The sequence below is a fragment of the Ambystoma mexicanum genome, chromosome 4q (assembly GCF_040938575.1).
Source record: "Ambystoma mexicanum isolate Mex_15411 chromosome 4q, UKY_AmexF1_1, whole genome shotgun sequence".
Lineage (NCBI taxonomy): Eukaryota > Metazoa > Chordata > Amphibia > Caudata > Ambystomatidae > Ambystoma > Ambystoma mexicanum.
The window spans coordinates 136,840,326-136,856,937 of NC_090928.1; the positions used below are offsets into that span (position 1 = coordinate 136,840,326).

At 45.5% G+C, this 16,612-nt stretch overlaps 1 protein-coding gene across 1 annotated transcript in view; it reads right to left on the minus strand.

Moving 5' to 3' along the window:
- The window catches only part of LOC138467549 (maestro heat-like repeat-containing protein family member 1), a 796,923-nt gene that overhangs the window by 208,318 nt on the left and 571,993 nt on the right, over positions 1–16,612 (minus strand). Inside the window, exon 13 of the mRNA XM_069607658.1 lies at positions 14,760–14,873. Coding sequence (XP_069463759.1) covers positions 14,760–14,873 — 114 coding nt within the window. The remainder of the gene's footprint in view (positions 1–14,759; positions 14,874–16,612) is intronic.

The following is a 16,612-nucleotide window of genomic DNA, read 5'->3' on the forward strand; positions in this document are numbered from 1 at the left end:
GGCACTGAGTTGTCCTCATCTGGGGGTGGTATGTCCTCATCCAGGGGCAGGGAAATATTCTGCCTGTTACAGATATGCACAGGCGAGGACAATCTGACCCACCTTATCGGGCCTGTAAATGAGCGCCCTTCAAGAGCGGTTTAAGCAGCGAAAGCATGCCTTCAACAGGCCAAAGGTGCACTCAATACCCTCCCGCCCCCCCCAGTCCGGACGTGTGCACGGTTGTATGTAACCTCCTGTGGCATCTGGGAATTCCTCAGTGGAGTCATAAGCCATGGAAGCTGGGGGTATCCAGAGTCACCTACAAGGTGTCATTCAAAGTGATCTGTGGTTACGTTACATGTAACAACAACATCTTGATAGACAGTCTGTGTATGCATGCCACATGTTTGGTCACAGAACATAATTTCACATTCCAGTCCTAGCATGTGGAGTCGACTACTCAGGGTGTGTGTTTTGTCTTTCATGATACACCTTGCACAAAGCAAACAGACAACACGTGTTCCTTTCAGGGTCTATCATTGACAGGGCAGCATGTCATGGTGGCTGGTTTGGGCCTGTGCATTGCTCCCATGTATGTGCCCTGATGGGTTACATGTGCAGGTTGTCTGTGATGATCCCATGATGGATTTACATCCATGTTTAGCTGAGTACATGCCATGACATTTGCCAGTGTCATGTTCCTCATCTGCAGTTAAGCAGCATGTCATTCAATGTGTGGCAGTAGTCTGGGCATATACATACCACCATCCCCAGCCCCCCACCCCCTGGAGCTCCCACTGGTGCTTGTGGGCCCTCCACCTAGTGTTTCACCCTCCAACTTGTGTGCCCCAAGGGATGGTCTGGAGGGGCCCAGGCTATTCATCAGATGCTGTGATTTATTAGTACATTGAATTAACAGTCACCGTTGTCCTTTGTTATGTTGCCTACTGTCATCTGCGTCATTTTTGCCTTGCTCTGGGGGCACTCCCTGGACATACTTTGGACACCCCGGGGGGGAAGCAAACCCCCAGTTTGCTAAACATGGATGTCTTGCTGAGTGTGATGTTGCCTTGGGTTTCCTGAAGTCCAGTGTGTGTAGCTGGCCTGCTTGGGATATTTTAATTTCCCATTTGATGACGCATTGTAACTCATGTCCTTGTCATGTGCATCCTGTTCAGGTAGATCCTGTATGTACGAGCCTTTGACAGGGCATGCACTCTGCATGTGTGGTAACCCTCACCACCATCAAATTGAATGTCAATTGTGCTGCAAGGTGATTGTGAACTTGGACTCACACAATATCCAGGTCCATTGGTCTCTAAGCCTCTCCATGTATCCAAGCAGCGTGCTGTTCCACATGACCATGGCATCATGGTTTGAACCTGGGAAGCAGGTAAAGCACTGTCTGATGGTGAGGAAAGGATCGCAAGTGACCTGGACATTGAGAAAGTGGTACTGCATCCGATTGAGGTAGACCTCCTCCAATGCCTGTGGCGCCACCAACTCCACATGGGTACAGTGCAAGGCTGCTACGACACTGGACATGTGTGGCAAGGTATAAAACTGTGCCTTCTTTGCATTCACCTGTGCCAGGGTGGTGTGTACGGTGATATGCCATGACACATGGTGCAGGAGCGCTTACAACAGCTGACTAAGCACATTCAAAAATGTGTGCTGGGAGATGCCATGCAGTGTGCCCGCGGTGTGCTGGAATCTGCCCATCGCAAAGTAGTCTAAGCCCGACACTCGCTTCACCAGCAGTTGTATGACTTTCCTGATGTTGATCCTGCTTCCAATGTCCTCCTGGATCAGGCTCAGCAGCTCAGTAATTGTCTCCCTGTTGCGCCAGTACAGGGTGAGTATCTGGCTGGCTGTGAGGGTCCATGGTGAGGCCCTGACCCGGGGTATGGACGCTCGCCTTGCATGGCGTCTCCTCCTCACCATCCTCTTCCTCTCCCCCAACCCTCTCCTCTGCTTCATGTTCCCTGTGTGTGTCCTCCAGCCCCTGCATTTCATTGTTGAGCTGGAGCATCTGCATATCTATCTATGCGCTCAGAGACCAGTGGCAACACAGTGGTGTTGGGATGTGTGCTTTGGGAAGATGTGGCCCCTTTATACCTTCATGTGTGCATTTTGTGCATTTACCTCCTGCTTTCAGGTGGAGATATCTCTGCTGTGGTTTTGACAGTATTACTAGCAAATCTAGGTGGTGATTATCCTGCAATACCATTTTGACGGTAGTACTGTCGCCGCAAATACCGCTGCCGGTAATACAGTTGGCTGATTTCCCCCTGACTGCATTACCAGCAACGGTATTACCAGTGATGGTATTTGTGGCAACTCGTGATTCGTCGGTCTAGTGAAAGTGGCAGTAATTTCAGGTTACTGCCACTTTTACCATGTACCGCCTGACTCGTAATTACCACTGTCTCTCGAAGGTATTGATAATTCTGCCTAGTGTACTTAATGGCAAAAGTCATTCTAAATCCATTCAACTGCTTTTTTTAGATTTAGCTGTACCAGAGGAAAAGTGGAGGAGTTACTGAAAGGTAATTCCACCCAGCACATATAGCGTAAAAAAGCAAACAGGAAGCTGTTTAGCGACAGTTATTAACAATTCAATCATCCACCTGAAATCACCACTTTATAAGTGCCACTCGGATTTGAAACACACACAAGACAAATACAAAGTCCTGGTGCCAGAAATGTGGCTTATAAAGCTGGAATTCAGAGAGACGGAGCTCACTGTGTGTGCAGAGCAGGTGCTGGCTCATTCGTTCCAATGGGCTCTAAAGGGCACACAACAGAAATACAACCCAACTAAGGAAAAATGTAATATGGAGCGAGAAACGTGGCAAGGTGCTGGCCATGGGAACAGTGCTGCTGGACTGCAAGGACCTCAGAAAAAGGTGGAATGACCTTAACGCCAGGGTCCACAACCTAGTAGCCCACCACTCTACGCAGATAGCAGCTAACTGAGGTGGCACGGTGGAGCCTCTGCAACCATCACCTTGGGAGGAGGCTGTGAGAAGCATACTCCACATATTGGCTGGAGGGTCTAGGAGTAGCAGAGGTTGGAGCAGGCAGCCAGGAAGACATCAGAGAGTAAATGATTAGCCCATAGTCACTTTACCCACCATCTCTAACTGATGGTTGTCCTACACACTGGCAGTCCACCTGCAGAGCCCACGGCACGCAAAACACGTGCACAATGAGCACATGTCTAACACAATTGAACTATATGTTAGGAGGCACAGCAGGTGAATTTCCCAAAAATGGCCCACATTAGAGAAGTTGTTAGCCCTTACTTTAGCACATTCATCACCAACAGTCAACAACAACTGCATCACCAACCGCTGCTGCCAGGCACTGTGATGCTCATGCCAGTCAAAGAGCCCCATCTCAGAAAATGCACAACACAAATCCATGGTAGACATACATGGAATGGTCAGGTACCACAGATTACATGTGCAAAGGGGAGTTTGCAATAAGCCCTCTGTACCTATGGTATGATCCTCTAAATGTAGCCGTCTTACTACATCTGGTACAACCTACCTCATAGGTGAGAGGACAACTCAGGTCATTAACATGTGCCCAGTTTCACATGGGCACCGGTGAGCTTGGCCAAATTGAGAGTTCCATGAGAACACAGGCCAGCCAAGCAATACATTCCCAACAGATTCAACTTTAAAAACATCATCAATCAAGTCACATGTGATACTCTGTTATTCCAACATGCCCTCACCCTGTCCACCAATACTTACGTGTGGCTTACTCTAAAATGAGTCAAAGGACACCCAACAGCAATGCAACAAAGCTGATCTTACCATGTTCCTTTTCCCCCAACAGGCACACAAGTCGGCCATAAGGCTGTGGAAGGTCCCAGCATGGTACCCTTCTGCTTCTGAAAGTGCCACTAGGTCACACGAAATTACTGGATGGTCCAGTTATGAATGCACCCATGAAGGCATGTAGTTGTGGGGCAAAACAAAAGGCTGCATCTAGGACCTTGCCGCCTGAGACCGCCACTGCAGACATTATGGAGCACTGGCACAACTCCCACTGTTCTGGCAACAACTGTGGGCACAGGGAAACATGTAGAAGGACCTTCCACTCAGCCACCCCCAACCACTGCCTCGTCCGAGTCTGGAGTGTAAACCACCAACACCACCTCTTACACAAGGGGGTCCATTGTGGAGGATTCCAACACCTCCCCTGCCCACCTCACCGTACCCGTGCCAGGGACCACTGAACAGACTACTGCAGCTGCTAAGGTGAGACATTTTTCAACATACACCTCTCCCGTTCCCAGCCTCTCCCCTCTGCATACTAGTCCTTCACCCTTATTAACTGCCGCGCACCACAATGGCAGCATAGTCATGACACAGATACACTTCCAGAGGATGATGAGGCTAAAGGTGCACACGCTTCTGAATCTGTGGGTAGGCACCACTATGACCCACCCATCCTAGTTTTGAAACACACCATGAATGTTATATGGGAGACATTCACGCATATGGAGCAGTGGCAGAAGCGGATGGAATGTATCTGCCAAATTGGGCCACTCCCAGGTGCTGCGAGACGCCATTAAGGGCACCTCCCCAGCAGTGTGGCTACTGCCTTGGGCCGTTTCTGTCAGCGTTCAGCAGATGGCACAGCCAGCATAACTCTCATGAGCCAAAGGGTGCAGGAGTTGGCAGAGAACATGTCTACCACCAATTACAATGTCACAGAGTCTATAACCGTCACCCTCCAGCACGTCCAAGGGTGGGTGAAAGGGACAGTCCTTTGTCAGCCACTCCCACAGAGGCATCTGTGGCAAGCACACCACCAAGGCGATCTCTGATGCACATCCTCGTTACCCCCCTCCAATACAGGAAGAGAAGAAAGAAGTACAGACTTCCATGTGAATGACTGCATAACATTAGTGTGTGAGGGGGCAGGGTGTTAGGCATTAAGGGTTGGGCAGGGTAGGGTGTTGGGGACGAGCTGGTGGAGAGGGCAGGGGATTGTACATGTTAAATAAATCACTTAATAAAAGAGGAAATGAATCTGATGGTCATTCCATTCCAGTAATAGATGAGATTTCAGTGAAACGCAACAGTACAGTGACAGGTGCATATGTGTGCAATTAAAACGAGTCATCCATTAGGTCCTACAGGAGAAAGGGTCCTCCTCTCAATTCCTCACATCCATCCCCAGGTGGCCTGTTCTTACCCGCACCTTCACCATCAGAGTCAGGCTGGGTGTTCATCTGGAGGTATTGGAATATTGCTCCATACACAAATGTTGCTTTGCATTGCATAGATGACAACAATTTCCCCATGTTTATGGTGCTTTATGTGAGTTTCACACCTGTCTGGTGGAGGCACCTGGATCTTCTCGTCAGCATTCCGGATGTGCGCTCAGTACAGGTGCTGGTCCTTTATGTGTGCCTCCTTATATGCCCCTCCTGTGTTGCACCAGAATTCCTCACAGGTATCATCAACCACTATCTGGAGTCACCTACAGCAGGTACAAAGGACAATGTTGAATGTGACTGTGGGTTGTTGAGGTGCTCATTATTTATTGCTTTTTTGCCTTTGTGTAATGGTATGTGTTTGTGAATACCTCCACCTACGACACTTGCAATGTCTGTGCCCTTGAATGGGCCTACAAAAAAGAGAGCAGTGCATCCATCCTGCATCATTGCTAATGGGTGTAGGCCTGTTTGGACAACAATGGGCATGGTGATAGACCATTTCCTGGCTTATCCCCATGTAGTGGCTGAGCATGGCTTGCAGAATGTGACAGGGACCTTGACTAATGCAAGGAATGGGGTGCTTACATTCATGCATATGGCACTACCCTACTCATGTCACACTGTGGCTAGAAGCAGGTGGGTAATAGGCAATGCCTACTTCATACATCTTGGACTTGAGATTATGGGACATGCAGTTCAATGACACTTGTTCTCGTCCCTGTTTCCTTTTGTGCCTCTATGCCTATGCATTGCCAGTTTGAGAATTTATCGAAAATCCAGGTATGCTGTCCTCTGTGAGTGTTAATGTATCCTGGCAAGTGCTGTTCATTAGGACAAGGCATTGTGGAACCCAGAAAACTATTGCAGCAGTGACTGATGGTGAGATCTGCATCACATGTCATCTGAAAATTCATGTCTGGTGCATATACATCTAGTCCACTGGCTGGAGAAGCACTAATTCCACATGTGTACAGTCAGTGTTCCTATCAAATTGGGGAAGTGGGCCAAGGCAAAGAACCATGCCTTTGCTGCATGCACCTGGGCCTTGGAGATGAGCTGGTAGTGCTCATGTCTCATAAATGCATCCAACAACGCTCCATCATTTTAGATGAGGTTGGCTAGGGCAGGCCATGCAGCATTCAAACAATGTGTTGGAATGCTCCCATTGCACAGCAGTGCAGGACAGATACCATCGTTAGCAGGGTGGACTGGCAGTCCTGATGGTAATTCCACTCTGAAGGTCTGCCTCAATCAAGGTCAGCAGGTCTGCGATGGTGTTGCCGCTCAGGGATTGCAGTGTGTTTAATTGTTCATTATTCAGTGACAAGGGAGAAGGATGACCACAAGTTATTGGCAGCCTCTTCAAGACACACGTCTCCTTCGTCTTTGTGGTGCCTGTATCCTTCCTTGCTGTGGCCTTGAATACTGGGAAGCTCAATTAACAGTAAGTAGCATGTTGCGGATGCCAGAGTCCATGTCTGCTTGTCAGTGCATGTTGCCTGACTGGATTGTGAGGAAGGTATGGGCTTTATGCACTCCTCTGGTACCAGTTGCTGGCACCTGTAGATTCATTTCTATCAACTGGATGATTTTAACTCCACCTATAAGATGGAGGTAACTGCACTGTGTTTTTGGAAGAAATACCATCTGTTTGGCGGTATTTTAGCAATATTTCAGCTTGTAATGCTTTCAGCATACCGTAACAACGGTACCTGCAAGTTTACCGGTACCGTTGTTACTGTACCACCAAACTTGGAATGAGGCCCACTGTGTTTTAAAGGGGCATGAGTGAGGGCTATGGAGGGTTATGGCGATTCTGTTTCATTATCCAGCAAAGTGCAACTATTTGGGGATTAACATTTGTTTTTGTGGAGGTGTCAGTGGTTATGCACAAACAGTTTAATTCCTGGTAGTTTGTTTGTAAAGAAAAGCATCTGCTGCTTTTGCAATGGAGGCATAGGTTTGTTATTTGCTATTGGCGGCATGCTGGTTTGTGGGACTCCCCTTTGTGTTTAAGCATGCAACAGACCTGCCAGACTGAGTAGCAAAATGTAACCATTTCAAAGTAAATTGCCCGGAGGGGACAGTTTACATTTATTCTTAGTTTGTGCTGGCGATTGGCGCTCAATCTTCAATTACATTTGGTTTGTGTCCATCAAACAAATGAGTTGCAGATTACACAAACTTTGCACTGGTGCAAGTGCAAAGTTTGCACGGTATCAGCACTATGGCAAAGTTTGCCCTATTTTTAAAAACACTTGAAAATATTTTTTAAAAACATTGCACCGTGTCAAGTGCAGTTTGGCATGGCATAAGCACAAAGGCAAACATTGCCCTAGTGTGAAAAAGATACATTTTCAATGCATATTTGCACCGGGGCAAAGTTTGCCGTAGTGCTAATACCATTCCGTATTAGCACTAGGGCAAACTTGGCCCTGTTGCAAAAATACAGTGCAAGTGTATCTTTTTTTGCACTAGGGCAGTTTTTGCCCTAATGCTTATACCATGCCAAAATGCACTTATCATGGTGCAATGGTTTTCTAATATTTTCAATTGTTTTTAAAAATAGGGCAGACTTTGCCCTAGTGCTAATACCGTGCAATCTTTGCCCTTGCACCGGTGCAAAGCTTCTGTAATCTGCAACTCATTTGTTTGATGGACACAAACCAAATGTAATTGAAGATTGAGCGCCATTTATTCTCATTGTGATTCACAGCCGACACGTGTTTCGACAAACTGACGTCTTTAAGGCAGCTATATCAGGGTATAGGTACCCATACTAGTTGCAAAACGTTTTCAAAAGATTGCCATATAGTCCCCACGTTAGTCGATCACTTGTCCAAATGTTGTTTATTATGCTGTCTGTTAAAGAGTGCTATGAGCCTTTTCTTAATCCCGTGCCAGTTAGTATTGTGAAGTTAAGTCTTTACATCTAGCCTCTTGGACCTTTTCAGGAAACTGCTGGTCATCAGGCAGAATCCCAGGCAGCGCTGAAAGTTGGGCGACTTGTAAAGACTTAACTTCACAATACTTACTGGCACGGGATAAAGAAAAAGCTCATAGCACTCTTTAACAGTCAACATAATAAACAACATTTGGACAAGTGATCGACTAACGTGGGGACCATATGGCAATCTTTTGAAAACATTTTGCAACTAGTAAGGGTAACCTGATATAGCTGCCTTGAAGATGACAGTTTGTCGAAGCACATATCGGCTGTGAATCACAACGAGAATGAATAGCAATCACAATATGTGGACTCCCTAACTCATTTGTTTGATAGACAAAAACCTAATGTAATTGAAGGTTGAGAGCAAATCGCCAGCGCAAAAGGGAGGTTAAGGGGGATCTCTCTCAGTGGTGACGCTGCAGCCTCCCTACTAGACACACGTGGAGCCAGAGCGCACCTAATCTATGGCTGTACGCCAACCCAATCCTACATTTATACTTACATGCCAACAGGTCCCCTTTGAGCAATTTCCGTCATTTGCACCACAAAGTACAAATGAGCATTGTAAAGAGGTGGCGGAAGCTCCTGTGCACATCCCTGTTTTCACTCCATAGTACAACTAGAGTAAACGCTGACTGCCATCTACGCATGGCAATAGTTACACATTTTTTTTCCCATTTCACTGTGTATCATCTTATCTTTAAAATGACACTGTTGCTCACACCCAAACACCTCAAGACATATACTAGAGTGCATCCAATAGTGCAGAAAAAAGAATTGAATCAATGATAAAGATTTACATCCTAATTCCAAACTCACCATAGACCAGAAATCAAACACTCAAAAACCACCAGGCCATCCCTATCCGGATTACACCTGAGGATCTGAGAAAAAATGAATCTAGACATACAAATACTAAATAATCAGGTTTCCATGGGAAATCATTGGTTTCACGCCAGCATGAAAATCTCATGCTGGCATGAAGCCAGGTTGTTTCTGAAGGAGGAGGGCAAACGGGAGATGTGAACGTCCCGCCCTCTGCCTTCAGAAATAATAAAAATTCCCTGGATTGTGACTGGAGGTGTTAAGACATGTTACGCCTGTCCTTAACCCCCTCCATTTATGCTCTGGGGACAACATATTGAAAATGAGCTTGCATTGTCAGAGTTGGATTCTCCGACCCGGCTCTCTGTGGTAAACTGTGATGTCTCACAGAGACTCTGTAGTCATGGGGCCTGCGGTATCCCTGACGTGTTACCGGCTGGGTTGCCGCCAGACACATAACGTTTTACCAGCGCCTGACTTCCCAGTCCCACCAGGGGATTCCAAGTCTGGCGGCCGGGAAGTCAGGGGCCAGGAAAATGTAAGTCCCCATTCCCATAGAGTCCTTTACGACTCTACAGGAGTCGGGACACTGAAGCACTGGCACCATTGCTGATGGTGCCAGTGCTTCAGTGACCGGTCTACCTACCGTGGCCACTGCGTCCGGCATGGTCAGACATGTCGTGCACAGTGACTCTGGCAGGGTGCCACTGAGCTTACTGGCACCCTTTTTTCCAGACTGGCAAACTTATAATGAGGCCCATAGCCATGTTGGACTCCCTATAGTAATAACGCATTTTGTGAGATGTATAATTTATGCACTGTTGCCTAATTCTTCACAAAACGCAATCAAAATATTACCCGTCTGATTGAATTTTTGGTGGTAAGCTTTGTGCTTAACTTTGCCAAGATTAGCTTTGCTCTAACCTACTGACTAAACAACTGGACGGAATTCCCCTAAACCTTTGCAGGGAGCAATTGGCTGAACAACAAAGGGGGGTTTGGAAATTTGGTAAAAATACATTAGTTTGTTTCCTTTAAAAATGCTTAAATATTAGCAAAATCAATTTGTTATGCATGTGTTCGGTCAGAACAATCTGCCAGTGAACATGCCACTTTTTGGCCAACTGATTGGTTAGTTGGCGTACTTGGGCTTTCTTTTGGTTAGACCCGTACCCAGCATCTCGGGACCAACAAATGACAAAAAGATTAGCTCTTGAAGGAGAGCCTTTAGTTGTTTAGTAGAGCTGAAAATGTTTTAGTGGTCTCAAATTTGGTTCCAGGTAAACCCATTCTATAAAGGGGCATGTCGTAGCCATTTTGGGTTCCCCCTGACAGCAGGAAAGGAGTGTGGGCCGGAAAGTGGTAAAACAGGCCACCAACAGGATGCGGCCAACATCCAGGTCTCAACCCCATGATATTACTCAAGGACGAGGGTGGATGCTCACAACCTAACAAAGAACAGGGGTCACCAATGGGGCCAATGTGGCCACTGGGAATGTTAGCACGTTCATCATCTTTGTAGGGCCCAAAGCATGTCTGAAGGTCATGCTATAGGCAAAGCTGCCAGTGGTCATTTTGGGAGGGTTGGGTTGTCCCATGGCATGGCCTAAATCCATGCTCCAGACCTAGTGGTCACTGACACAGTTGTCCACTGAAGTGGCTAGCCAAACTAGGTTAGCGAGACATGAGGTGGATGGAAGCTTCTCTTTTTCCCTGTCATGATAGTCATTGGACATGGCCAAACGCTGGGTCCGTTGGGTGGCTTAGGAGGCATGTGGTAGGCCCATAGGCCTTGCTGAGGCAAAAGTGGCCACTAGTTATTTCTACCACCCATATCGAGGGGGCTTATCAGGTGACTCTGGGGGTCCCATAAATGGCCAAAGCCTCTGTCCTGAGGAAAGTGGCCATTAAACATGGCTCTCAGATTCCCTGGGCATAGCTTTCAGCCTGCTCCAATAAAAACAGCCAGTGATTGTGGCTACTAGGTCCATCAGAGTGGGCAGAGGAAGGTGAAAATCTCTTCCTCATGCAAATTTACAATGATCATGTCTGCTTAATATGGGACTATTCGCTGGTTTGGGGGTTCTTGGTGGTCCAATTAGCCACACAGCATGGCCACATCTCATGCCCAATTGGCACATCTGATGGACTGGGCATTTCTGCCCTGTCCTGAGCAAGTGGCCCCTGGAATGAGATGCAGGCCTTACAAAACTGGGCAATCCGGTGACTGAAGAGTTCCTGCTGGACAAAATAGCTCCAGGGCATGGACAGTGTTCATCGAGTGGCTCTGGCATTCCAAGGCTAGTCTATCGAGTGGCTGGGGGTTCCAAAGGATGCATTGGACTTGGCTTTATACCATGGCTATGAGCACATTGGGGGGCCTGTGGGGCCAGAAGGTCCTGTACTATGCTAAATTCCCATTTGGCGTCATGCAGACCTTGCCCAATGTGCCTATTGGGGTTCCAAGGGCCTTTTCCCATTCAAAGTCATCACTGTGCATTTCTGGCAGCCATTCCCAAAGGACTCATATATCAGCTTGAAGGTACACTGGGCAAGGGTGAAGGTTGTGACCCAGGGCACCATTACAACTGGGCATTGTTGTATGATATGTGTATGTTTTTTAAAAACCTACATTTTCCTTTGAAAACTTCGGTTAATGAGAATATATAATAAGTTTCCCTTAAAAAGTGTCTCAAAACACAGCAAAAATGTTTTCTTGAAGAAATGTTTAGATGGCAATGCATAACCTCAAATTCCAAAAATGTGGCTCGCTTTGATTTCTAAAACCACCATAACCGCCAATACCATCATACAACAACAATACCTTTGCAACAAATATGCACTGCAAATGATGTCATAGATGCCAAAGTTATGGTTGCTGTAGATACCCTAATGGGCCAATATATTGGGTTTTGTTGTTTTGCATAGCAATCAGGTCCCCAAATCCTAATGCCAAAATGGTATCCAGAAGATACTGAGATGGAGCCAATTGAGAAATGTCTCCATGGCTACAATTATCCTCTCGTGTCTCATTGGCGTGAAGGTGGTGTGCCCTGCTCTACTTTCTATTTTACTGTTTCCAACGGTTTATACTGGATTCAGTTGCTCGGTTGTGTTGTTCTGATTGGCTGCATATCTCCGGAATCGCCATTAAGAACGTCCCGTTGGTGATTTTGTCCATCTGTGCATACATACTACTTGTCCCTCCCCAGTCATCTACTCTTTCCCTTCCTCCTCCACTCTCTCACCTGCTGCTCATGGCTTCTCTTTCCTTCAGTGTGGCTCACTGTCAGGACTGGCTGGGTTAGGAACAGGAAGAGTAACAAGATTAACATTGTGCCTTCAGAGCTGGCTGGGTTAGTAACAGGAAGAGTTTGTTCATAGGATTAACATTGTGCTTGCCCAAGTCAAGATGGAGCGAAAGAAACTCAATCTGATTGGTTAAAGGAACAATGATATGTTTGGTTTGCCTGATTGGTGGAGAGAACAATGGGTTTGATTCTTGGGAGGTGAGCAAGATTCTAAACTGCCTTTCATCCAGAGAAATTCAGTGGCTGGTTGTGTTTTAGTTAAGCTCCTTAAGTAAGGCCTTTTCAGAGCTCAGAAGATCAACTAAAGAAGTAAGAATTTCGTTTGCTGATCCATTTGAAACAAGAAGTCATCAGGTGGGATTGTTTCTTTAAAGATTTAAAATTGTCACAGTGAACTTTCATTTTTTTTAAGAACATTTAAAAAGTTAACCAAATTTCAAAGTCATTTTGAGAAAAGAGACATTTACAGTTGAAGTTATTATTAAGGAAGACAAGTTTGAAGATATGCGTAGAAGTTTAAATGAAATTAACTGCGTGTAATGCTCTTAAAGACTGTTAAATGTGTGCGCGAGCTCGCAAGTTGTTGTTTATGTGTTTTTTGAAGACGCGCAGGTATTCGGAGCGATAGAGCGCGTGTCCAAAAGATTGCGCGAGTGAATTTTAGCGCGTGTCCATTTTAACGTAAATGACGTCTCATGGAAAAGCGCGTGTGGGTTTGCGATAGAGCGCGAGTCCATTTTGGTGAAGCGCGAGTGGTTTTAAGCGCGTGAACTGTTTAACGTGAAATCCATTTCGTCTCTCCGCGTGAGTTCGGTAGCGATAGAGCGTGAGTCCATTTTTAACCAGCGCGCGTGATTTTTATCGCGTGTACGTATTTTTTCATGCGCGTGTGTTTGTTAAGAATCGCGTGTGGATTTTAAAAGCGTGCGCGTGTGTTTGTTAAGAATCGCGTGTGGATTTTAAAAGCGAGCGCGTGTGTTTGCTAAAGATCGCGTGTGGATTTTTAAACGCGAGCGCGTGTGTTGCTAGGAATCGCGTGTGTATTTTTAACGCGAGGACAATTCTTCACGTCTTCTGATTTTTACGTGTTTATCGCACACGCTATTTAAGGAAGAAACTATACGTTCTTATGTAAATAAAGAAAACTATTCACACGCATAAGGAAGCAATATTCCAGGAAGTTGAAGAATGCTTATTTTCTTAATGTAATTTATGCAAATGGACTTCAATATTTCAGAGAAAGACTGCCACTATGAAAGCATTGAAAATTACATAAGGTTAAAGAAAACTCTGAAGCAAGAGGAAAGTTTAGTCCAGAAATGGTGTTTGCAAAAATCCATCACTTTAGAATTCTAGAGAGACTAAGTGGTTTGAACTGTATGCACAACACAAGAGACATTTACAAGATATCACACACAGATTAATAGCCTCTAAGTCTTTTACTGAGGTTAAGAGGTAATGAGTTTAGAGTTTATTTAGAATACTTTTAGAAAATAGAATTTTCTTATTACATAAATAACCAGGTGTATTTGTTTACCACACATACCAGAGCCTACCAGACGGTTGCAGGGCTGCAGTGTCTCCGTTGTTATTTTATCCAAATTCCCCTTTCCCTTTCTTGGGGTTTTCAGCTCAGTTTATAATTAAGGGTTGAGAGGTGAACTCCTAGTGAGGGTCTGTGGGGCCAGCATCAGCTCCTGTGGAATTCAGTCAAGCCGGACCCTGACACTCACCAATATGTATCTTACAACTACTCACTCTTTCCTTCACCTCCCACCTCACAGCCCCTCATTCCTCCTGAAACCCTCTTTCTCTCGCTCCGCCTCACCCTTATGTCGAAGTGACTCAGCAAATGAATGTACATTTCTATATGCCGTTTTATACGTATAAATACACGTAAATAGTCTGATATATGTCTCGTCAATACAGTTGACATTATAAACATTCTTTGGCAAAGCTGAGATGTGTGCCTTTTTAATACGTTAACATGTTTGCTAATGCATGACCAGAAGTATGAATTGATAGAAGTGTGAACTTGTGTGGATGGATTATGGATTTCTATATGTGCACAGATGGGATTGGCTTTTATTTGCATGTTTGGGGGGATTTTTGGAGCTGGGGAAAGATGGATGTGTGTCAATGGATGGGCGGGTGTTATTGTCCGATTTGATGAATGAGTGAAAGTTTGTGAAAATTGCGGGGATTTGTTGTGATTGAATATGAATCTATATTTATACAAGTGAAAAATTGTGGGTGTCTGGGTCTGTGGCAAAGTGTTCTTCCTTATACAATTCCACACTGTTTCACCAATCTCCACCAAATTTTGCACAGTCACCTATTAGGACCCTCTGAACAATACTGACATTTAGAAATGCCAATTCGTAATATTATATGCTTTAACTCAACCCATTCACAGAGAGCCCACTCTCATCCCATCTGCCAGACTCACCGCTTCCTGTCAGCAGGTCATGGAGAAGCTGCAGTGTTCCAACACGCTGATGCATTTCTTCTTGGTCTAGACAGTTCCGAATGAATGTATGGACTTCATTGGGGTGAGAGCGGACTGTGGAGATATCAAAGTAATAATGGAAAACACAAAGGTAATTTTTGAATGCGATCCCATTGTCCCTGATTATCCCATGGCCTGCATTTAGTTATGGGGGCCCTACAAATCTGCGGACCCTCGCCACACTTTGCATGGGAAGCTTTATTTTTGTTATGCAACAGATCCTACGACAGGAAAGGTGGTAGTAGAGTTCCGAATTTTTCTATTGAGAGGTGGGAAGTTAGAAACAGGAGCAGAACTGTTTTATGGATCATGGCATGCATGGGCCGAGTATGAAGCTCATGGCAGGACAAACCAAAAATGGGAAGTAGGGAATGCATGTCATTAGGAGGGGACTTGTAGCGATCCCCCCCCTACCCACCACGTAGCAAGGAGGAGAAGAGCATGGGTAGAGGGTACGTGGGGATGTAGAGGTTTCCCCTATATCACTATGAAAAGCAGGGGAGAAGTGGACGCCGAAAGTGGCCTGTGCGGAAAAGGTGGCGTGCGCTAAAAGCTCAGGGAACAACCGTCTCTTGGCTTTGCCATCCTTAATCTGCCATTGGCAGCAATAGTCCCAGGCATGTTCCACAAAATCATGAGACTGAAATTGCACAAGGTCGGAGGCCACCTTTCCTTTCAACCCAGTCATTGAGGAAAGTCAAGGTATTGTCCGAAAGAGCTCTTGCCCCGAGCTCTGGTCACATTTTTATACATATGTGTCACAGGAGGAAAGCTCAGCGGCAATGTGCTTGCTTTGGAAGCAAGACGATACGAAGCAACACAGGTTCGATCCCCGGGTCGCGCTTAGAAACCTAGGTGTATTTAAGCACGTTATAAATATGCAACTAAGACCAAAAAAAACTATTATGTAACAAAACAAAAACAATTCATGTAACAGCACCTCGATGTCCGTGGGCTGTGTGAGCGCTTTAAAAATGCAAAAAAATAAATGAAATAAATAAATATGTGTACAAACGTAGAACCTTACCTGAAGGAGCATGTGTGATTTTCTGGTGAATTGTGATGTTAACTGGGGAACTTAGAAATTACCTGTGGGGTCATGTTTTAAATGTATTTAGACACGTACTAGGGGATGTTTTTAATTCACCTTCTGCTTCTTGGTTAGAGTAACGTTTTGGCCAGGAAAAGTATTTTGAATGATGCATACCTGAACAGTTTTTGAGAATGCTGGCCAATGAGATGATTACTTGCACAGCAAAGGTGGGTCAGTGTACCCATTGCTAATGAGAAAAAATGTCCGATCTGCAGTTAGAAAAAATACAAAGAGATGGATGGGGCATTTTGAACCAATTATATTGTAAGGAATTTACTTTGTGGCACTTTTCATTGCAAAATATTGTAGTGTGCCTCTGCCATTATAGAAAGGGGAAAAGCACATGCAGATCAGTCTTGGTCGCAGACCATCCCCAACTGCTAGGTTACATCTCCTCTGCACAGGAACACAAGCAACCCAAGACATGCTTCTGCCTCTTTGAGCATCTGGATTGTAGCTTGGAAAAAAACATAAAAGAAGTCGCGATCCACGTCAAGACTTGTGTCCTTACCACTTATGGGGACTTTGAAACATTACAAAATGGTGTATATAATGGCTTTAGGAAGCCGTAACCACAGGGAATACCTCTGAAGGCTTTTGTATTTGTACATTATCTATCTTTAGCCCATCTGAACATTACAGAAATGGGAAAAATGCAAATCACCTTGGTCCAACCCCCTTAATGGCAGTCCTTCCCAAA